A 24,497-nucleotide genomic window follows, 5' to 3' on the forward strand; every position below is an offset into this window, starting at 1 on the left:
GATGTTCGGTTTGGATCCCGAACACGAACATAAAAAAATGATTGTGATTGGTCCGGTTTGTGTTCGCAGAACATTCACAAACAAATAATGAAGTAGATTTGCAGAAGTATACATTTTGGTACGTACTGATTATCAGATGCAAAGCATAAAATATGTAATAGCAGAGCAATTACGAGGTGCAGAGAACTCAAATACATTGTAAAGATAATGGACAGGATGGACTGTGATGGTTGCCTGGTCACTACAGGGTTAAGAAATTAATCCTGTTAGTGCTTAAACGCTGGATCCTGGTACCCTCAGTAAATTGACAATTTCACGTTCTAAGCCCTATTTGGTCCTCTCTCCCTCCCTACACTGACTAACTACCATTGTGAATATTGCTGCCTAATTATATTCAGATGCTGTCCCTGCTTGTTTCACTCTCCCTACTGAACGGCACAAGAATCAGGAAAAACTGTGAGAAAATTTGCCTCAGCGTTGCGTTTTTATCAATTCTTTATTTTCCAATCTAGTTTTACAGTTAACAAGGTACAACATTCAGAAATACGGTAAAATAAGGCACGTTGCAAGTCAATGGTCATTTTGCATCGCAATGAGGATGCCAGAGGAGAAATCATGACAGTTATAGACATCAAGAAGAGTTACAACAGTCACATAAGGCAGTGGGTGGTAATCTCAAGATCTTTAGTGAGAGTGTGTTTCCTCAATTTCGTTACAGCGTGTTTATCTATAAACTAGAGTAATATGGGTACCGTATTTTGTGAGATGGCATATAAATCACATATAACATGTAGGACTAGGAGACACAGAGACCAGACAAGACACAGTAGGGGGGGGGGGAAGGGTCCTAGGGAGAAATATGCATGTGAGAAAATGGTAGGTAATATCATAATCCCTTTAAATATTATATCAAATGTCATGTCCAGTGTAAGTGTCTATATATTACAGTTGACTATCTAGGTCTAGGGTGATATTCGCTGGAGGTTAAATCCACGACTGCTACTTCAGTTGCGATCCAAGTGCCTTAGGTTGGGGGCAGTTTCGAGTCCCTGTGTGAGATCCAAGGTTCCCACGTGGATAGAAAATCTTTTTGTGTGCAAGAGATGATGCAGGTTAATTCTTCCAATCTGCTTATTTGGTTCACTTTTTCATGCCATTGTTTTATCGTGGGTACCGTCTGACTCAGCCAGTGGAGTGGCACTAATAGTTTTGCTGCAGAGATTAAATGCGCAAATAAGGAGTAGTTGGACATTTTAATGTGTTTAGGAGCCCCATTCGGGCGTAATCCCAAAGCTATGGTGTCTAAAGTGAGTGTTATTTTTGATGAGCAAATCGTGTTTATTTCATTTGCTATTTCTGCCCAATATGTAGCAATTTGTGGGCATGACCACCATATATGAGCTATTGATCCAACTTCTTTTTGGCACCTCCAACAGGTGTTAGAGTCAGACAGTCCCATACGATATAGGTGTTCATGCGTCTTGTACCAATGAGTTAACAATTTATAGTGATTTTCCTTTATCTTTATACATCTAGAGAAACCGTGTGCATTACGCAAAATCTGTTTTCTTTCTTCATCTGAGAATTTCCGTTTTAAATCTGTTTCCCATGACATAAGATAGATAGGGTATCCTTTGGTTCTGTTTCGTAACAGTTGGCTAGTATAAGCAGCCAATTTATGTTTTGTTTTGGGTCTGGTGACGAAGAGCCGCTCAAGCCATGTTAGTTCTCTCCATTTGCTAGTTTTACGTATGAACTTGTCACATGTTTGTTGGATCGAATGTAAATGTAAAAAGTGCAGTGTGTTGTTAGGTGTCAAGGCCTGTATAGTGAAGGCTTCTGGTGTTTGCATGTTGGGGAATAGGTCTATTAGGGGTATTTTATTTAGGCAGGACCATATTGGGTTCACATACTGTGTGTGAGGATCAAGGGCATAAGGGAGGACAGAGCTTGGTGCTATGTATGCCACAGAATCGGGTGTTTTTAAGTCTTTATAGTGTCCAAGGACTATTCTTAACATGCCTCTTAGGAGTGGGTTTTTGGTGTTGGTTATGTCTAGCTTGGTTACGTGCCACAACGTATTAATACCTTTATTCCCTAGTTGTTTTAATTCTAGTTCCTGTCCTGCTAGCAAACTTGTCCCGGACGTTACCTCGACCCATCTCTGAAGTTGTATTGCTTTATAATAGAGTGTTATGTCGGGGAGGCCAAGTCCACCGTCTTGTTTCTTCTGGATGAGGAGATTGTATGAGAGTCTAGGCCGTCTCTGAGCCCAAAGGAAGCTAGAGAATAGTTTTTTCCAATTCGTGAGATATGGTCCAGGTAAGTCTATCGGGAGCATTTGCATCATGTATAGGATAGACGGTACTATATACGTTTGAAGTAGGTTTTTCCTGCCCATCCACGAGAGGAATGGGATTTTATAGGTGGATAGATGTGTTTTTAGCTTGTTATAAAGGGTTAGATAGTTAAGCTCAAATAATCGTTTTAAATCTTTGGGTAAGTTAATTCCTAAGTATTTTATGTGACTTCCCTGCCAGTGGAAGGGGGATGCAGCCTGGAGAGGGGTTGCTTGTGAAGTCGGGACAGAAACGTTCAGTATTTCGGATTTGCTATAATTCACCTTGAAATTTGAAAGGGAGCCGAAGTAGTCTAAAATCTGTTGTATGTGGGGGAGTGCTTGTGCTGGGTTTGTGATCATGAGTAGCAGATCATCCGCGAATGCCGCCGCAAGGTGTGTGTGCCCCTCTACTGTTAGCCCATGGATTTCACTGTCCTGCCTCAACGCCTGCAAAAGTGTTTCCATGACCAGTATGTATAGTGTGGGGGAGAGAGGGCAGCCTTGTCTGGTACCATTAGCAATGCAGAAGGTAGGCGAAAAGACTCCATTGACCCGCACTCTTGCACTAGGCGCCTTGTATAGTGATAGAACAGCCTGTACAAATTGGGTTGGAAAGCCAAACCTGAGAAGAGCGCGGGACATGAAATCCCACGCCACCCTATCAAAAGCTTTTTCAGCATCTGTTCCCAGCAGCAATAGGGGGATGTTGTTAGATTTTGCGTAATGCATAGCTTGAATGACTCTAATGGCATTGTGTTTGCCCTCTCTCCCCCTCACAAATCCCGTTTGGTCCGTGTGTATAATGTCTGGGAGGAAAGTTCCCATTCTTTTAGCTAGGAGCTTTGCCCAGATTTTCAGGTCTAGGTTTAGTAGTGATATTGGTCTGTAACTTGAACAGAGTAGGGGTTTTTTCCCTTCTTTCGGGAGTATAGTGATGTGGGCTTCTAGGGATTGAGGCGGGAGGTGAGATCCATTTAGCAACGAGTTACATAATTTCGTGAGGTGTGGTATGAGGATGGTGTGAAATTTCTTATAATATACCAGTGAGAACCCGTCTGGGCCTGGGCTTTTCCCTGGAGGGAATAAGAGTAAGACATCTCTCACCTCCTCTTCAGTGAAGGGAGAGGTGAGGGCCTGCCCACTTTCTTCTGTCAGAGTGGGTAGGTGTAAATTTTGTAAGAATTCGTCTATGCGTTGTTCTCTGTTGTCTGTTTGTGTGGGGACCAAGTTATAAAGGGACTAGCGTTGCGTTTTTATAGCATGTACGTAGTGTACGTAATGACGCTAATTGTACAGCCAATTACAGTAATGCCAGTAGTGAACATGGCTACTACATTACCTTATGTGCTCTTCCTTCCCCACACGTTGAATGTTTAACCCCTTGCCTCCGCAGCCTGTTTTGGCCTTAATGACCAGGGCCTATTTTTCAAATCTGACCTGTCTCTCTTTATGTAGTAATAACTCTGCGATGCTTTTAACAATCACGGTTATTCTGAGATTGTTTTTTTCGTGACATATTCCTCTTTATGTTTGTGGTATACTTTGGTTGATACACTCAGTAGTTTTTTGTAAAAAACACAACATTTGCGCAAAAATTTGAAAAATGTATGTTTCTTTATCTTCAAAACTCTTTTTTCCTAAGAAAGATAGTCATGCCACATGAACTAATTATTACTGCAACATCTTTAACATCTCTGCTTAAAGGTGACGTTATTTGGTGAACGTCCTTTTACTTTTTAGGTTGTTAGAGGGCTTCGAAATTTTGCAGCGATTTTTCAAATTTTCAGGAAAATTTCAAATTCTGATTTCATTAGGGACCAGTTTAGTTCTGTAGTGGATTTGTGGGGCCTGTATGTTAGTTACCCCCATAAATCTCTCCACTGTAAAAACTGCACCCCATAAAGTATTCAAAGTAACCTTTCATAAGTTTATTAACCCTTTAGGTGTTTTGCAGAAAATTAAGCAAGTTGGAGGGGAAATTTTACATTTTCATTTTTTTGGCAGATATTCCATTTGAATCCATTTTTTTCCTCTAACACAGCAAATACTAACTGAGAAATGGAACTAAATATTTATTCCGCTTATTCTAGTGTTTCTAGTAATCCCCCATATGTGGCCGCAGTGCGTCACCTGTCTCAACCACAGACCTCAGACATGACAGAGGCCTGGGGAATTTTGGGGCCTTTTTTATTTCAGGTTTTTTTTAAGCCATTATACCACAGAGGCCTTGTGGTGCCAAAATATTTATGTAAGACAAGTTGACGTTTCCATCTGTACCATTCGGGGGGACATGTGACACCCTGATCATTTTTTAATTAATTTTTTATGAGGTGGTACGAATAAAAAACACTATTAAGCAGCTGTTTTTCACCATTTTTTTGTACGCCGTTTACTATACGTTACATATGACATGTTATCTTTATTCATCAGGTCGGTACGATTACAGTGATATCCATATTATATAACTTTTGTAATAGTTTATGGCATTTATACTTTCTAAACTGTTTGTGTCTTGCATATTGTAAGAGCAGTAATATTTAAATTTTTTCACCAATGGAGTTATGTGAGGGCTTTTTTTTTGCGGCATAAGCTGACGCTTTTAGTGGTTCACCTTTTGGGTACATGTGACTTTTTGATAGGTTTTTCCTTTATTTTTTAGGGGGCGGGATTAACATTTTCATTTTTGTTAGTTTTTTATTTATTTTTTTAATGGCGTTAATCGGGTGGAATAATTAATGTAACGGGTTAATATACAGGGTCATTACGGACGCGGCGATACCAAATATGTGTATCTTATTTATAGGGGATCATTTATAAAGGGGGATAGGGAATGTATATATTTATTTAATTTATAAATATTTATTTATTTATTTTATTATTCATTTATTTATTATGTATTTATTTAATTTATTTATTGTAATTAATTATTTCTTTAATTATGTATGTATATATGTATGTGTTAACTGTTTTTTTTTTTTTACTTTCACTTTTTCACATATATAATGCATTACAGCACATGATCAGTGCTGTAATGCATTATATATTGAATGATCTGTCAGTGTTACACACTGACAGATCATTCAAATGATCAGGTCCCTGCCTCAGTGCAGGGACCTGATCATTAGAAATCATAGCAGCCCAGACGCACTGGAAAGCGTCTGGGTTGCTATGGATACCCTCCCGGAGTCGCGCGATTGCTCGCGCGGCTCCGGGGGGAGTGAGTGCAGAGGGAGCCGGGGGAGCAGGAGGAAAGGGGGGGAAGCACGGGGGGGGGCAGCCTGGGGGGGAGCGCAGCCTGGGGGGGAGCCTGGAGGAAGGGCAGCCTGGGGGGAGCGCAGCTTCCTCCCAGGCACCCGATCGGCGGGGGGGGGGGGCGGCTCAGGATGGGGGAGCACAGGGAGGGGGCGGCCACGTAGGGGAGCACGGGGAGGGGGCGGGGGAGCACGGGGAGGTGGCGGCTGCATGGGGGGCTCAGCAGCAGAGAAGGGGAGCCTGGGGGAGCGCAGCAGCATGTGCCGCAGCCTCCTCCCAAGCACCCGATCGTCAGGCAGGAGCATATCTTCCCATAGACGCTGCGGTTGCACCGACCGCGGCGTCTATGGGGTTAACTGCCCGGGGGGAGCACGGCTCCTCTCTGGGCAGTGGCAGCAGGAGGAGGCTGTGTGAGACAGCCTCCTCCCGCTGCCAGATCTCACCTAGGGACAGAGGGGGGAGGCAGGGAAAGCATGACGTCCAGGGATGTCATGATGCGTTCTGACACTGCTTTTCATGACGTCCCTGGACGTCATATTGGGGGAAGGGGTTAAATGTGTTTAAAAATGATTGATATAGCCATGCTGATCATTGAACAAATTGTTTGTGATCGGCAAACACAAACAATTAGCGTCCGTTTGTACGAACATACCAACATTTGCTCATCACTAGAAATGATAGTTGATGGCGGTCACAGAGGTTGAGACACCCATATAAAGTGGAAGCATACCCTAGTTATAAGCTATCACTGCATAACACAGAAATAGTATTTTAAACAGATTTTTCAGAAACAAAACATTTTGCCAGATTAGATACAATTTTTTTTCCTTTATTGAAAATGAATTTCACATATCCTATTGTAAACAAGTAAAACTCCCGTGTTCATGATATAGACATCTTACTCCGTCTAGCCTCCTTGGTCTGGGTAAATTTGTGAAATAGAAATATTTCTATTCAGGATTATTTTTGTCAGTTTTCTGTAAAGGAAAGGTTGATGTCTTTCATACATTCTTTATAAATCCTTTCAAATTCCTCCTCTTGGGCAGGAGTAAAATGATTCTTATGATCTCCAGCGATACCTAGAGGAAAAATAATATTATTTGTTAATGTGCTCATGTATTTATACTTCTTGGTGTCTAATAGGAAGTAATAATTTGGTTTGCTGTCCATGGACTGTCTATGTCAGTTTACTACATACTGTATGCAAATATCTTTAGGCAGTGAAATACAAAGCTCGAAAATGTCCCTGAAAGGGAGATAGCCTCCACCTCTATAGGCTTATCAGAGCTGTGGTATAGCTGTTCATATAAATAATTCATAAGGTAGTTTGGTAGTGAAGATGTGGTAGAATCCAGGTGACACCTAGGAAGCCTTATATAAGGTCGGGTTTACATTCAACTGGTGAAACGGATCTTTGAACTGATCCCATTCATTTTAATGGGACAGTTTAAAGCAGCCGGTGTGCCTTGATGTTAAATGTGAAAAAAGGATAGGACAACTGATGACAACTGATGCATTTCTGCCATCAGTTGTGGCCTTAGTTCTAAATAGAAAGGACGCCAGACCGCCGGATATATGTAAACCAAGCCTTAGTAGGTAGCATGTAGTGAAAAGCAACATCACTTTTCCTGTTACAGTGCTTCAAAATTATCATGGAATTAGATATTTTATCACCTTCCTAAATGCAGTGTTCTACAAAGAAGAAAGGTAAAGCAAATGTATCATCAGGTACATTCGCTTTAAGTGTTGCATAAGAAAAAGTATGGCCCTGGCGCGGGAATGCCGGTGCCGCAGTTTTTTTTTTTTTTTTTAACTGCAGCCTAGTTGCCGCACATGTCTCTGGTCTATTACCGAGCACCGGCCCAGGCTGAAGCACTGAAGGTGGGTCTGCCCACCCCCAGTGGGAGGAAACCCAAGCCCCTTTAAGATGCGGCTCGATTGATTCTGGTATGGTACATTCGCTTTAATCATGAATAACAGCCAAAGAAGGGAATCTTTAAGATACACTATATTATAGAACAAACCCTCCACCTTTACCGGTGGTCAAACCATGTTATCCTTATCAAATATTTTATCATGTATAATGAAGGGTTATTTGGAACCCCTTAAAAGTATCTGCACTTTTCAACTTGTCCCCTAAGTATCCCTATCACTTCAAAAAGGACATTGTTGGGGTTCGAATGGTAAGACCCCCGCGATCGCTAAAATGAGTCAGGAGAAGCGCTTGGCTGAGCTCTTCTCTCCCTAGATTGCTGCTCTCAATGTCGTGCTGCAGGAGGGAAGAAGAGCAGTGAGCTGGAGAGTGAATAGCTTAGGCACATGCTTCTCTCAGCTTGTAGCAATCTGTTAGCGTCAGAACACTCACACTCCAAGTAATCAAAACTTTTGATATGTCTCTGACTTATGAACGTATGTATTTATTTATCATTATACACCTTTGATTATGTATTTTTTAAACATTATATATTTGATGAATCTAATTGATTTATTACGTTTTTAAATGTGACGTTTTATTTATATTCATACTTGAAAGTTCAATTGGTATCGTTCTGTTTAAATAGATAAATGATTACCTGACCTGATTAAGATGCCAGAAGCATGTTGCCTGGAATAAAGCATCTTTGATATACTCAATGCATGGAACACTTCCATAATCAGAGATTCTCCTCCTGCCCACTGCCTTTGACTTCTAAAAAGTGTGGACCCTTGATGTATTACCCACTACAGGAGCTGCATATAATTGACAGTTTTAACTGGCCCAGCAAGCTGTTTTCTGTAACTTATATTTAAAGGAGAAGTCCTAAGACATTTACAGAATTACAGGCAGGCAGGGAGTGCAGGAACATAATAAAAAAGGGGTATTTATTCATCCCCATACCCCCTTAGTGCTGCTTTAACAAGATCACCCTGATGGCCTTCAGCAGCTAACCCCCCCCCCCTCCGCCCGCCTACTTTTTATTTTCATGTGACTTCCTCTTTATTTCGTATCTGTTCTTCTGCACACTCCAGATACTTTCAGTTTCCTACATATACAGTATGAGACTGTTATCAGAAAGTGCATGAATGTTCTATAAGTACTTTGACAAAATGCCTTTCTGCACTTAAATTTAGGAAGAAATACACTCACCTTTTCTGTAAAAATTTCCATGGTCTTTATTAAAAATTTCATTAGGTACTGCAGAATAATTGGACATAGGGTTGCTTTTCATTGCTTGGAAACTAGAATGTTCTACTACAGAATTTATGGCCGCATCATCCAGTTCTTTTCCGAGGAATTTGCAAATTTTAGTAACATTGCTTTTTAAATCCTTGAGCAAACGACAAAGGTTTATAAGTCATTTTTAGTACAGAAAAATCAGGAAATTCAAATGTGGATACTTAACCTTGCCCAGCTAAATGTGTTCAGTATTTAGAATAAAAAGATAAATATATAAAAAAATTCTTTATAATTAAAGTGAAAGTGTTATCAGAACATGACCTGTTGGTTAAAGCGTAACTGTCATTTCAGTCATTTTTCAGAAAATAATAAATATCAATAGTACAAGCAAATTTAAGAAACTCTGTAATAGGTTTTATTTACCAAAAGAGTTTCCTGCTTTACTGAAAAAGCTGTTTTCCTAGCTCCCACTGACTTCAGAAGAAGCAGGATTTCTCTGTCCATTATGCTCTATGGAGAGGGGAGGGGCTGAGAGGAGTGAGTGAGTACGGAGCAGTCCTGCACAGCACAACACCCTGCAATCTTCCTAGTTCCTAGATAAGCACTGACCTTTCTGACCACTGAATCCAGTGTTTTAGGTGCCCAGACAGTCTACAAACAGTTGACCTTTATGACTCTTCTTCCTGCCCACTCATCTCCCTCGGCCCCTCCATAACAGATAATGGACACAGCAGAACCCATCTTCACTGGTTTCTCTGTAATGAAGACGGATTTGCCTGATAATGCACAGATAAGAAGTGAGGGGGGGGGGGGGGGGAAGCTTGGAAACTGCTTTTTGAGTGCAGAAAGAGGCTTTTTTTGCCTAATAAAACCTATTACAGAGTTTATTAAAATCGCTTATACTACTGACTTGTGCAAAAAAACAAAAGTAAAACATGACAACTTTACACTTTAATTCAAGATTTTATGTTAAACACAATTTTTTTTTGTCACCTCTCACCAATAGGTCTAATACAGTATTATAAATAAGGATTACAGATGAGTGAGCACCAAATTGGAATACTCATTACTCGAGCCAAGTATTTTTCATTACTCAAGTGCTCGATTCAAGTAACAAATCCCATTTAAATCAACGGGAGACTCGAGTATTTAAGCAGGTGCCCCTGCTTGGCAAAGTGGATGGTACCTTCTTAATCTTAAAGTGACAGTCTGGCCCCCAGGGAGTTAAGTTAATCCCCTGGGGACCAGATTGTGCTCTGTTGTAGGGAGGGAAGCTGGGAAATTATACTTACTATACTCTCATACTCTTTACTATTGCCTCTTAGCCAATCAGCAACTGAGAAGGGACACCACTGCAGGCACTGACTGACAGAGCAAAGCCTGTTCAGCTAATCAGCGGCTGCAGTCCCACCTCAGACGCTGATTGGCTGAGATACAATAGTTAAGACAAAGTTAAGACAAGTTACCAATTTAAGACTATTGTCTATAGTTATTTTCACTCAAGCGTATAATGGGTGCATTTACATAACACACGTTATTGTGTTAAACAAACATAAGGGTTATTTTGAGTCTTGGATATGAGAAAAGGTGATATGATACTGTAGATGAACATGTACTTGTCTAGTAGGGGTCAAATAAAAGTTATCCCATACTAAAGCAAATTAGTCTATGCTGTTCAAACTCAACTCGTTATGCCCTCGTAAACATTTAGATGAATTTTTTTAGAAAATATATCCAGTACCTATATACAGTATATATATATGTATTTTATACCTTAATCATATCCTCATATGACAGAATAAGCAAATTTGGGCTATCTTTAAGTGTTAGCCATCCTTTCACATGTTCAAACCAGCGACCAAAGATAACTGCAAAAGAAAAAAATTATATCAATGTTTAGCAAATAAGCAACAACATTAAACCTGATGTTTTAGGCTTTACTAAGCCTTTTATGTCCAGGGGGTGTTTGGACCTTAATGTCCAGATGATTCATTAATAATAGTTACCCCCCAAAAATTTAATCATTTTGTTATCAGTACATAGCAATGCCAAGTAAATGTACATTGGTTAATGTATTATGCTTCTATGGTGGCAATACTAAAAGCCCTATTTTAGCTCTAAAACGTAACTGATAGAGATGAGCGAATATGATATGAATATTGTGGTATGCGAAAGATTCAAATTTAATCAAGTAGTCTGGCGAATACGTGGAAAACCCGCGTAAGCCCTCCCATCGCAGTTGGCGCTTTTTTTTTAATCCAATCACCATGCAGGGAGGCCGTGAGGGACCCTGGGAGTATGCACGCAGCGCGAAAACGGCGCCCACCCTCATTGGATGGCTGAACCACATGACCTTGAATCTTAAATACTTGGCTCCCGCCTCTCCACTGCAGATGCGCTTTCAACCTAGCCAGGGAGAGATCTTGCAGCAGGGAGAGATAGGTTGCAGTAGTGTTTTGGTCAGGCAGACTTAATACAGGACCCAAAAGTCCTTTTCAGGGCTAATATCCAGCGAAAACGTCATCTCTGAATCAAAAGCACTTCTCAGTGCTAATAAATAGATGATAATAGCAGCAGCAGCTGTATTCATTCCAGTACCCTGTGTGTACAAGTGACTTATAGTGTCCCTGGTTAAGCCCACTAAGGGCACATTATACCCACTAAGGGCACCTTATATATACTGTTCCAGTAGCCCAGTAAAAGGCACATCATACATACTGTTCCAGTAGCCCAGTAAAAGGCACGTGATACATACTGTTCCATTAGCCCACTAAGGGCACCTGATATATAGTGTTTCAGTAGCCCAGTAAAAGGCACGTCATACATACTGTTTCAATAGCCCACTAAGGGCACCTGATATATACTGTTCCAGTAGCCCAGAAAAAGGCACGTGATGCATATTGTTCCAGTAAAGTTCGTACAGCATGACGCATCATACGCGCAAATAACATGACGCTCTACGGACGCACATTGGAATCATGTATGTAATGCTGCGCAAGAAATACGAAGGAAAGGTGTGAACATTGCCCTAAACGTTCGCAAAGCGTTTGTAAATATTTTTCCTTCGCAACTGTGATTTTGGGGTGTTGGGTGCACCCAGGCATGCTCCCTCTAATGTCCCAGTGTCATTCGGAGGTGTTGGCATAATTTAGGGAGGTTTCATGGGGGACTTGGTGACCTCCAAGTGGTCAAATTTGGATTTCCAAGTGCCGCTAATTTTTTTCCCATAGACTATAATGGGATCGAATATTCGTTCGAATCTCTGTGACTACTCAATTCGAATTCTCGAAAGTCAAATATTTCACTACTCACTCATGTCTAGTAACTGACATTTAACTGTCACTTTGCAGAAATCTTTCTTAGAACGGATCTTTCAGTTGAAGAAAAGAGATCAATGCATTTTACAAGAGTCAATGCATTTTGACTACTCATGGTGATCTAATGGTCATACTACCATTACACCTTGTGCTCCATTTAAAGGGGTAGTGATTAGTGATGAGCTTGGTACTCATTCGAGTATAGTACTCGATGGTACTCGTTACTCGGACGAGCATCTCGCGATACAGGAGAAAATGGCATCATCCTTTGCCTGTAAGTTTGGGTGCAATTTCTCAGGAGGAGACTCTTTGGTACATCCTGCGATCACGTGGGACCCATACATGTCGATAGCAGCGATTGGTTGTCCAGATCAGATGACCCTAGTAAATAAAAATCTGGTCTTGACTCACATGCATGCTGGAAGAGAATAGGGACAGAGCTGCTGCTCGTCAGGGAGAGCATTAGGGAGGGAATTAGCTTTCCAGTAGGCAGGGATACTATGGAAAGAACCCGACAGCCCTTGTAAGGGCTTAAAATTTTTTTTTTTTTTTTTTTTTATTACTCCAGACTGCTGGCTGGGACTTGCAGTGCAGCTACCACGATTTTAGCAGCACACTGTGGTAATCGGCTGCTGGCAGAAAGGGGACATCAGGTATTGCATACAGACCCCAAAGAAGTCCTTAGTACTATTATATTTTTTTGTTGCTGGTGCTGCTGTAGTACATTGTATTGCTGTGATTTGTAGTACAGCTGCATAGAACCTCACTGCTCATTGTCCTGTGTAACAGGTGGCATACACCATATTCCACCACTTACACACAGACTATACGACAACCTCCAAAAACTAGTGTGACCAGTATATTTTCTTATTTCTTCATTTCTTAGTGCAGCTACATCCAAGCTCACTGCTAATTACATTGTGTAAGAGGGTGGCATACACCATATAGCAGCACTTACACACAGACTCTATAAGACTACCTCCCAAAGTAGTCTGAGTAATATATTTTCTTGGCTTGCTGTGATCTTTAGTGCATCTATCTCAGTCTTGACTGTGCAGTGTCCATAAAATCGTAAACCCCAAGGGGAAAGGGACGAGGATGAGGGCGTGGGGTTCCAAGCGATGCAGTGGGCAGAGGCCGTGGTTCAGGGCAGGGTGACACAGCACCACCATTGAGGAGGGAGCAGTGGCACACCACAGACATTCACTACCTAGCTTCTTCTCCCAACTTACGGGGTCTCAGGGTACACCATTATTGAAACCGCAGCAGTGTGAACAGGTGATCACGTGGATAGCGAATAATGTATCCAGAAACTTATGCATCACCCAGTCTTCCACGCAGTCCACCCACGCTAGCCAAGAGAGTGGAACCCTTGCTCGCAGCTCAGCCTTCTTTCCCACAGCCTGGCCCTTTCAGGGAAAGGAGGGATTCAGATCCAACATGCTTCCAGGAACTTTTTTCTGGACCCTTCCCTGAGTCTGAGCAACCGGAGCAGTTGATCTGTCCCGATGCCCAAACTATGCAGCTCACGTAGTCAGTGGGTGATGACAGTTTGGACTTGCAAGTGGGGTTTGAAGAGGTGCCTGATGATGACGATGAGACCCGGTTGTCAGACAGTGACGTTGTCATGGCTGTAAGTCAAAGTGGGGAGCAAAGTGAGGAATTGGAGGAAGAATATTCATCTCGAGTAACGAGCACCCGAGCATTTTAGTACTCGCTCATCACTAATAGTGATCACTTGTATTGTAGTGCTGTCTGAAGCATATAACAATACCTGCAACATGTCTGCAGCCATGACTACCTTGCATTCTCCGTCTGTATCCAGCTAACATTTCAAGGTCATTGGGTCAATGAAGTGTGTTGTGTAGCAGGCAGTATAATTTATGGCCACTCCCTTAGCAATAAACTAAGTTTATAATTCACCAAATAGATATTGTTTGAAAAGCTTTAGGTAGGCAGAATTATGAATACATATGCCAAACAGCTCCAAGCAAGTGATCAGAGTGGTGGAGATGTAAGTCTCAGATGACTGAATTATTTGACATAAAATACTCACTGTCTTTACTAAGAAACAGAGAGACAAAATCCTGAAAGTCATCCCTGTATTCCATAAATTGGGCAATCTTGGAGAAGTAGTAGAGGGAAACGCAGACATCTTTAGGATTCCGTATTGTGTAGATCACCTAACATAATAGGAAAAACATATACAATAAAGAGAAAGCAAAGTTTCTATTTGATTGAATAAAAGTTAATAGCGCCTATCATAAAGGTTTTATTGTTGCTGAAATTTTTCTGAATGCTATCATAAAGAGATCAGCAAATGGTATAGAAGTCAATCAATGTTGGAGTATCTTATCTTATTGTCTTATATACAGAAACGTGAACTAAAAAAAGAAAAAAAAAAATCTTCAATGGTCCATAATATGTGCAATATTGGGAACTCTATGGATAAGAAATGGCATTCCTTTGGATGCATCTTATGCATCTGATGTGTGTTGTATCATTACTAGAGATGAGCGAACCTCAAGCATGCTCGAGTCCATCCGAGCCCGAACTTTCGGCACATGATTAGCAGTGGCTGCTAAAGTTGGATAAAGCCCTAAGGCTATGTGGAAAACATGGATATAGTCATTGGCTGTATCCATGTTTTCCAGACAACCTTAGAGCTTTATCCAAGTTCAGCAGCCACCACTAATCAAATGCCGAAAGTTCGGGTTCGGATGGACTCGAACCTGGTTCGATCATCTCTAATCATTACCAACCTTGGCTTTGGTCTTGGAGAATGATTGTGGAAACAGATGAAAAGGAAGATGTGTTGTTATAAGTCGAGGGGATGGCTTGTTTTCAAGATGTTGTCGTCCAGAGTGCTGTTCAATCCAAGGTACACGATCCCAGCTATAAGTTGCTTTCACTGGTGTTGGATCTCCATTGCTATAGATGAGAGAGAGGATTTCTTGTAGCCATGTAGTACCTATAACACAATATGTATAGTAAAAATTTTTCCTCAGAACATAAAAAAGTCTAATTTAAAATCATACACTTAAAAAAAATATATTTTCTATGACCTCATCTACTAACCATTATTTTATTTCTAAGATACTTCAAGACAACTATCCTGTTTCTACAAAAATAATCCCTACCCCAAAATAAGTCCTAGCTTGATTTGCTGGCTTAAAATAAACATTATGATCTTTTAGATAATTTTTAAACATTTCTCAGAAAGTTACTGAAACTTCTGAAGTTTTCTTACCAAAAACACATAATATTTAGAGATGAGAGAATACTATTCGATTGATCAGCTAATCGACTGCGGTGGAATATTCAAGCCAAAACGCAGTAAAAATTCCTTTCACCCACCCACATCCCCTAGCGCTTTTTTCCAGCCAATAAACATGCAGGGCGGAGGAATAGGTACTAGGAATAGGCAGGACATTAAAAAAAAACTCTAACTGTGATTGGCTGGCTAAACCATGTGACTTCCTGAATACAAGAATAGTCATTTGAGATTTGTGTCACCTGCTGTTTGGAGCTAGAGGGGGCAGACTGTATACCAGGGAGAGAGAGCTTTTAGGTGAAGTTTGGTAGGAAGGAACCCCTAAACTCAAAACTATAAAAACTATAAAAAAAAAAACTGAGATTTACAAGCTATGTTAAGACAGGCAGTGTGTATACAAAGTATAAGCAGTTGTGAGACAGGCAGTGTGTATACACTGTATAAGCAGTTGTAAGACAGGCAGTGTGTATACACTGTAAAGGCTGTTGTAGGACAGGAAGTGTGTATACACTGTATAAGCTGTTGTGAGACAGGCAGTGTGTATACACTGTATAAGCTGTTGTGAGACAGGCAGTGTGTATACACTGTATAAGCTGTTGTGAGACAGGCAGCATCTATACACTGTATAGGCAGTTGTGAAACAGGCAGTGTGTATACACTGTATAAGCTGTTGTGAGACAGGCAGTGTGTATACACTGTATAAGCTGTTGTGAGACAGGCAGTGTGTATACACAGTGTGTATAACCACTGATCGTGGTTCTTGTGAAAACAATTCTATATTTGGAATACGGCTGTATACTGTAAGTGTTGGATAATACCTCTTATCTTGCTACTACAGATTTGCGCAGTCTGCGTCCAGTGAAGGCGTTGACCAGCCCTTTATTTCTATTGTTGTAAAAACAATTCTATATCCGGTATATGGCTGTATACTGTAAGTGTGGGATAACACCGCTTATCTTGCTACTACAGATTTGCGCAGTCTGCGTCCAGTGAAGGCGTTGACCAGCCCTTTATTTCTATTGTTGTAAAAACAATTCTATATCCGGTATACAGCTGTATACTGTTTATGTGGGATCAATTTAAAACTATCTGGTACAGCTAAATTGTATTGAAAAAAGTTAAATGGCTGCTACAATGCCTAGCGCAAAGCGAAGAGGACAGGGATGTGGGGTTTCAAGCCTCGGTCAAGTGATTGGGAATACAGCGCGTGCTTCAGAGGGACGTCCAGTATCACACGCTTCCACCATCGCCGGCTTTATAGGACAGTTGTGCAGGTGGCGAGGTACACAACTGTCGAGGCACGATCAGTGTGACCAAGTGTTACGATGGATGGTGGAGAGTGCTTCCAGTCATTTAGCACTCACTCCAGTCTCGAGGCCAGCCAAGAGTGTGACACTTATGTCTCCAAACCTGCACAATAAGTCCATCATAGTCATTACACCCTTGCCCACTCCGAGGAGCTATTTTTGGGTCCTTTTCCCCAATTGGATAGTGTTCAAATACTTAATGAATCCCAGGAGCTAAGTTGTCCAAGTATTTTTTTCATTATACAAAGCAGTTATCATGTGTTTGGAGTGTATAGTTGACAGTCTGTGATAGTGGCGTAATACTGAAAGTGGATATATATACTGTATATATGCAATATATTCATGGGTGCAATTCACAGCACTGGCTGGGCAATATATATCTCTGCGAACAATTGTATTTCACAAGTGTACTGAATAAACAAAAAACAAACATACACTAATATTACACACCACCTAATATGTACGCAAGTACCGCTAGACCAAAAGGTACACATCTACTTTACGTTCATGTACCCTGGCATGCTTCTCCTGCTGTCCCATATGCATTCCAGAGGTGTTGGCATAATTTCCTGAGGTTTCATTTTGCACTTGGTGACCTCCTAGTGGTCGAATCTTGATTTCCATGTCCCAAGGATTTTTCTCCCATAGACAATAATGGGATTCGATATTCGTTTGAATAGTCAAATATCGGGAGCTATTTGAATCAAATCCAATCGAATGGAATATTTCACAATTTGCTCATCTCTAATAATATTTAAGTTATTTTTTCTTTATACTTGGGTGAGAGGAAAACCACAAAATCATTAAGAAGCAGCTATTCTCAAGTCCTAATATTTCCAACAAGAGGAGTTCCTTTCTAATTCTAAACAATAAAAATAGGTCCCTGGATCAACACCTAAAATCAATTCTTTATTTTCAAGATTGATATTCTAAATTTTGCTTAGGGCCAAGTAAACTGCTTACCTGATTTGGGATATGTTACATTGAAAACATCATCATCACGTGTTTCAAATTCTTTTGATGCATAGTTTAAGCTTTCCACTGTGTGAACACCACCAGGGATTCTTATATCCTCATATTGTATGTATTGTCTTGGGAATGCCATCATGGATGAAAGACCTAGTGGAAAAAAAGGAAATGTAAGTACTTTTTTTTTTTTTTTTTACCCCAAAAAGTGATATTATTTACTTTTTAAAAAAAATAGAGCCTGGACCACCCCTTTAATACATGAACATACCAAATGTACCAGAGCAAGGGCATCTGCTGGTTTGAAGGCCTCTACTATTGCTTATAGAATGGGAACCCAATACAGAGAACCTCCAGTGGCTCAGTGTTGCTATGTAGCATTTGGATTTAACCTGACCAGGGAAAACATCTGCATGGAGTTTGTAAGTTCTTTCTACAGCCGCCTAAAATAAGCACAGACGGTTCAGTAGGAGAGGTCTGTGGGATGATCAGAATTTGTAATTCTCATGCCAGTCACAGTCTTTTGTCATAGGACCTTCCTACAATGGACTGGCACAATCAACAGTCTTCTTCATGCACCCTCCCGATCCAGATCCTCAAAATAAATGAAAGGAAGACTCTGTGACTTAGCTTATATTTTACTTTTATATCTACTTTTATTTACATTAAAGTCAGAGGCTTTACTGAAACAATTTGTTTTTTAAACAATAAGAGACCCACTCTATGGAACAGTAACCAGGCAGACTGTGGCTGAAGCAGGGTAACCCACCAAACTAATTTGTACTAGGGTACCTGTAGCTTGTTCTACCCCTTGTGCTTGTCACTATATCCTTTATCCCTGAGGTATATCCTCGCTGTTTTGCTCACAGCTGGTTTAAGACTGATGCTGCTGTTCCCAATGGTGGGGTGCAGGTCTTGAGGGTTTGTAGCTTGGCAGCCATGCAACTCTGGTCCTAGTATCTTGCTATTGCACCAAGGTATCCTGTACATTTGACTACCTCACAGAAGGAGAGGCTAGTGTATGCCTCTCTCCTCTAATATCTACACTAGACTACCACCATCTTCCTGTTCCTTTCAGTAGACTCTGAGGCAGACTCTGAACAAGCTCTATATTTTCCTTTTGCTAGGTTCCTAGAGATGTCTATGTGTGTGCTTGTTACCCCTTCATCTCCAAGGTATGCTTGATACAAATGCAGTTATAGTGCTATGTATGATAAAACAATGTAAATAAGACCAATTCATAAACAACAAGGCTCTAGTAGGATGACACCAAGTTAGAATTCCCTTATCCCTTCACCAGGGATGTGTGACATAGGGAGAGAAAGTAAAATAAAGAGATAAGAAATGCCATCAGCCAAATTGACATTCTGTAAAAAGGTTGTATTTTAAAAAAATCTAGGGGTTTATTTTTAAATACATTTCAATTAAACACCAAATCCATTATAGTATTATACTACATTAAAAAGTTATTGTAATAACATGGCTATTAACAACTCAATTGTAATTTATGCGCTATTTGTACAAGAAATATTTTCTCCTCTCTGCATAAATTTATTTCTTTTAATTTTTAGCCTAAAAATGGTTCATGAAAGTAATTTTAACTCATGATTAAATATTCTGCAGTGTAGTCTACAATAAATAAATGACTGGCTTGGTATATACTAAAAATGACAGTCTGTCTAGCACATAAATTATACTGTAGAAGGAGAGGTCATATACAAATGCAGAACAGACGTTATTGTAATTTTTTAAAGACAAACACCTAATGCAGGAAGATTGCCAAGGAAATTCATAAAAAAATGCACTTTATTCTTTCCTTCTCTTAGCTAATTAGGTTTTATAGGTTATCTATTCATATATTATTATATCAGTGTCAGACAGCTGATATAAGAAAAAGAAGAATACATGGAAAGATGTGGAAAATATGATAATACTGGAAGTCAATAGTATACCAGGATAGATTTTGGTATAGATAGATGTGGTTAACCTTGGGGTTAAATCTGTTGACAGTATCCACTGAAAACACATGCTTACTAGAAATGAGTGAACCTCGAGGATGCTGGAGTCCATCCGAACCCGAACTTTCTGCATTTGATTAGTGGTGGCTGCTGAAGTTGGATAAAGCCCTAAGGCTATGTGGAAAACATGGATATAGTCATTGGCTGTATCCATGTTTTCTAGACAACCTTAGAGCTTTATCCAAGTTCAGCAGCCCCAGCTAATCAAATGCCGATCGTTCGGGTTCGGATGGACTCGAACCCGAACCCAGTTCGCTCATCTCTAATGCTTACTCAAATGTGTAAGTCAAGGTAAATGTGGGATGGTAGGGGGTCCTAGCTGTCTGCTGAATGAGCATTCAGACAACAGCCATTAAAAGCCTATGGGTGGAGATTAGCTTTTATGGTATGTCTCATACACGAGGGGATGCTGCTTTCTTATGTTTCTATGGCTCTGTGACACATCCTCAGAAGCAGCGGTAGCATGGAGGACACTATACAGCAATACTAAGCAGTATAAGCTGTGAGTACAGGAATGAGAGGGTATAAGAATTATGAGAACATCTTTGCTTTCAGCCATCTCACCCTGCCCTCTCTGTTGACTTCTATGGGCAGCTGTGAGTTGACACTTCAATAAACTGATGTTTATGGAGAATGATACTGTGTCAATGCTGGACTGAGTCAATTCAATCCTGGAAAACCCATTTAAATGGAAGAAGATTGGAAAAACAAAAGCTTTTCTTAAAGCTGGCCACCTCACCAACGTATAGATGTATGTAATTGGAGAAGATGAGTCTTAATGAGAGACCAAGGTGACCAAGAGCTCAATGGTTACTGTGACTGAGCTCCAAAGATTCTGTGCACAGATGGTCTGTGCTTTGGCCGCTTCACAAGTGCACGGACCATGACTGCAGGTGGTTTATGGATGACAGTCCTACTGATCTGTGGTTTACCGAGCGCAAAACTAATATAGGCATGTAAAGAAGGCCTAACAGTGACAACTTTTACAGAGTTTATGTCCCCTAATATTGTATACTGTATTGTATAACTCTCCCAAGTAGTACTGCAAATAGAAAATGGTTATATAAAATAATAAAGTATCCTGAATTGTATTTTCTAACTTTTGACCATAAAATATTAAATGAATAAATATTACAAACAGAATAACCCCCCCCCAAAAAAAAGAGACTATCCCACGTCCAATATCATTTTTGTAACATTAGCCTTGACCAATTGACAATAGTTAAGTAGTATGGCAAGATTAATGGTAGCTGATGATAAACACAAATAAGTCTATTTTAGAGTAACACTATAAAATTGATGGTGTGAGGTGCTGTAGTGTTGCCTCATTCACTTCCTTGCACTGTCACCACTAAAACATGGTTATTGCAAGCATGAGAGCAAGTAAGCATGACAACACTGCATGGATAGTCCCTCTAAATAACTTGGGCTCCCACCAATCTCATATTAATTGACCTAGGTTCCAACACTCCTACTGGGCTTAGTCCTAAATCCTAACAGTAGCCTTGATTTCAAAATTCTTTCTTCATGGTGCGTTCACACCTACAGGATCTGCAGCAGATTTGATGCTGTGTTCAGTTATTTAAATGAAATCTGCTGCAGAAAATCTGCTGCAGATCCTGTAGGTGTGAACGCACCATCAATCTCCTTGAACAACAGCTCAAACCACATCCTATGAGCTTTACCAATATACCACAGTGGACCAGTCATCTCGCCAGTCTCTTCCAAACCACTCTCATAACACTTGGTCTCCAATGCTCATGTAAATGACCCACATACTGTAGCTTTTCTAAGGGTCTAATATAACTTCTAGGACCTCGCTGCCCATGGACTGATTTACTGGAAGATTTACTCAAGAACATAGTCCTATATCCACTATCTTACCTACTCTCTCTAAAGGTCCTATTACACGGGCCGACTACGGCCTGATCATTTTAGTAAATGAGTGCCAATTTGCTAGATTGGCACTCGTGTGCTGGACCTATTAGATGACCTGATAATCGAGCAGTAAGGGCTGCATGGACATCGTTAGCAATGTCCATGCAGCCCTTGCCCAAACACCTCATACCTTACCTCTCCCAGCTCCCGGTCTTCTCTCCTGTGGTCCGCCGCAGCCTGTGATTGGCTGAGTGGCCTGTCAGCTGACAGGCTACTCAGACACTGCTGCCACCGTGTCACTATAAGCTCTTCCCTATCTGGGACACCTTTTTGGCCCACACCATTTCTAATACCTTTCTCCATCCAGCTGACAGCTGAATGACATAGTGTTCTTACTGCAAGCCAAAAGTGGCAATCTCAGGTGACATTGCTGAGTATTGCAGCTTATCAGCCCAATAATCTTCCTGAAATTAAAATGGGTTACCTCCTCCTAGCAATTCAATATCCCTATAAGGAACCAACAGAGGGACACAATGGAATATTCAGTCTCTATTATTTGCATTGGTAAAGAAGAATGTTTACCCCGTTTATAAGCTAAACTGGGTCTAGTTCTGAACTTTTCATTGATAAGACCCCCCTTGAAGACCACTTTCCTACAGTGGTTTCACTGTATAGCAGGGCATACACTACCTCTCATTCATCGTAACACTTGTATACTGTAGCGTCATTTCTTTTCTTTTTCCAGAAATTGCAGAAACAAATTAAAATTCCAGACAAGTATCACATTAGTCTACAGAGTTGGGTTGAACTGTAATTAAAATGATGTGTGCTGGATCTCTCAGCTCGCACTACTAAAGGAATACATAAATATCAACCGGACTAATTCATCTACATAAATGAAATTATTTTTTTAACTATGTTAATTCATAAACATTTTGAATTATGTTATGGTCACAAGAAAACAACAAGCTATTACAAAACTGAAAAGTTATCAGATAAAAAAACTTTCTTCAAATGCAGAAATGTCACCAAAAGATCACACAGTCCATGCATCCATCTAGTCTCCTATAATACTTCCATAGCATAAATATACAGCATGTTTATCCCAGGCATGTTTAAATCCCACATTTTCTGTATGCTTATTCCAGGCATCTTACTCTTTCAGTGTCATACATGTCATACTGTACAATGTAAAATATATGCATTAATAATTGCTCTATTTTTGCTTACCATAGAAGTGTAGAGATGGCAGCTCCCAGCAGTTACAACTGAGATGTCTCAGAGCTGCTTTGGCTTTTGTTTGAAAGGGGCTATGTATAGGGGGAAACTTTTATAGAACTGGTTATACTACTTTTGTGTTCAAGGCCTCTGTGCTGTCAAATTCAGACACTCCCTCTGAGGGTTCAAAGTGTGTGTGTAATGTTTATCGGCTACAAGCAGATGTGGTATCAGTCCATTGTCAACAGGAACCTATACCTATCTATACCCAGAGATCCCAGGGTTAACTCCTCAAACTATGTTAAAATGCTAAATCTTACAACTCTATATGTTTGTTTGTTTTTTTTTAAAGAAAAAGGCCAATGATCTCTTGTGACCGCGTGACCAGAGCCACAGCTCCAACAGTATAACCAGTGTCAAAGAAATAAGAAAATATGTATGTATGTACTGTACATTGCAAGTATGACACATATAATAGCCTCCTATCTAAAATAACAAACATATAAGCATCCTATAAAAATAACATAAACATTTAAGTATAACATATATACTTAAATTTTAATTGGCAAATGTGGCGAATTCTAGCTAATTTGCCATTATAAATGTTGCGCTAAAGAATACACTGTGTGCAAAAACGCAATGTTAAAACATTTGCCCTATAACTTGTGGTCTATTTGGTGCTCATGGTATATTTTTACAATATATATTGTATTCTCTTAATGTAATAAAGGCATTATCTGATTGATAGCATCAAAGTCTCTACTTCATGCTATGCATGTAGATCAGAGGTGGGGAACCTTTTCCGTGTGGGGGGCCATTCGGGCATTAATAAAATCATTCGACACTCAATGTTATACTGTGCGCGGCAGCAGGGTAGTGTGGGTGCGCAGCACCTGGGGCAAGGCAAAGTATTGTTCCCCTAGTGCCCCTGCTATTGTAGTTAACCCTCTGTGATGCACTTGTACCTAATGTGAATCCATAGTGATACCCGGTAGCCAAAGTTAACCCCCAGTGATGCCCCTGGTAGCTGTAGTTAACCCCTTATTGGTGTCCCTGGTAGTTTAGTTAACCCCCCCAGTGATGCGCCTGGTAGTAATTGTTAACCTCCCAGTGATGTCCCTTCTAGTCATAGTTAACCCCCTGTGATGCCCCTGGTAGTTATAGTTAACCCCCAGTGATGCCCCTGCTAGTCATAGTTAACCTCCCCAGTGATGCCCCTGCTAGTCATAGTTAACTCCCCAGTGATGTCCCTGCTAGTCATAGTTAACCCCCAGTGATGCCCTGGTAGTCTAGATATCCCCCCAGTCATGTCCCTGGTAGTGTACTTAGCCCCCAGTGTCTGTCCCAAAAATACACATCCAACTCACCTTTCCTCAGCTCCCACGCTGCCCAGTTCCTCTTCTCTCCCCTCTAGCCTGTGCCGTGTTCTCTGACGTGCTATGAAATGACATCATCGCGCACGGACCGCAGGAGACGGAAGATGTGCACCGCTCTGGTGGGAAAGAATCCGGCACATACAGCATGCTCCTGTGTCTGGCAGCTGTCACAGAGGATGCTATGTATGCCAGCTGGTTCCCCACGAGAGCGGCGCACAACACAGGAGAGCCACGGGCCGCATCAGGAGGTCTAGCGGGCCAGAGGTTCCCCACAGCTGATGTAGATGCTTGTTTTCTTGTATAATTATAATGTGTTAGTATAAAAGCGTATTTATCGGCACTGACTGACTATCACATACAACTAAGGCTAGGTTCACACTGCATTTTTGCAAT

The 24,497-nt window shown here is 40.7% G+C and overlaps 1 protein-coding gene across 1 annotated transcript; it reads right to left on the bottom strand.

The window, feature by feature from the left end:
• Nucleotides 1-6,401: 6,401 nt before the first annotated feature.
• Nucleotides 6,402-22,794, bottom strand: LOC138769127 (sulfotransferase 2B1-like). Its single transcript, XM_069947367.1, has 7 exons — nt 22,741-22,794; nt 17,612-17,767; nt 14,830-15,038; nt 14,124-14,250; nt 10,524-10,618; nt 8,721-8,901; nt 6,402-6,672 (listed from the first exon to the last, which is right to left on the bottom strand). The coding sequence occupies exons 2-7, from the start codon at nt 17,754-17,756 to the stop codon at nt 6,563-6,565; spliced, it is 867 nt and encodes a 288-aa protein (XP_069803468.1). The 5' UTR covers nt 17,757-17,767; nt 22,741-22,794; the 3' UTR covers nt 6,402-6,562.
• Between the last annotated feature and the right edge of the window lie 1,703 nt (nt 22,795-24,497).

This window comes from Dendropsophus ebraccatus, chromosome 12 (assembly GCF_027789765.1).
Source record: "Dendropsophus ebraccatus isolate aDenEbr1 chromosome 12, aDenEbr1.pat, whole genome shotgun sequence".
Taxonomy (NCBI): domain Eukaryota; kingdom Metazoa; phylum Chordata; class Amphibia; order Anura; family Hylidae; genus Dendropsophus; species Dendropsophus ebraccatus.

Coding starts and splice junctions, on each gene's coding strand:
- LOC138769127 (XM_069947367.1), bottom strand. CDS start 17,756: ATGATGGCATTCCCAAGACAATACATACAATATGAGGATATAAGAATC. Junction 14,251..14,829: donor TCTCCAAGACCAAAGCCAAG/GTTGGTAATGAT, acceptor CTATTATGTTAG/GTGATCTACACAATACGGAA. Junction 8,902..10,523: donor CATATGAGGATATGATTAAG/GTATAAAATACA, acceptor CGTTTGCTCAAG/GATTTAAAAAGCAATGTTAC.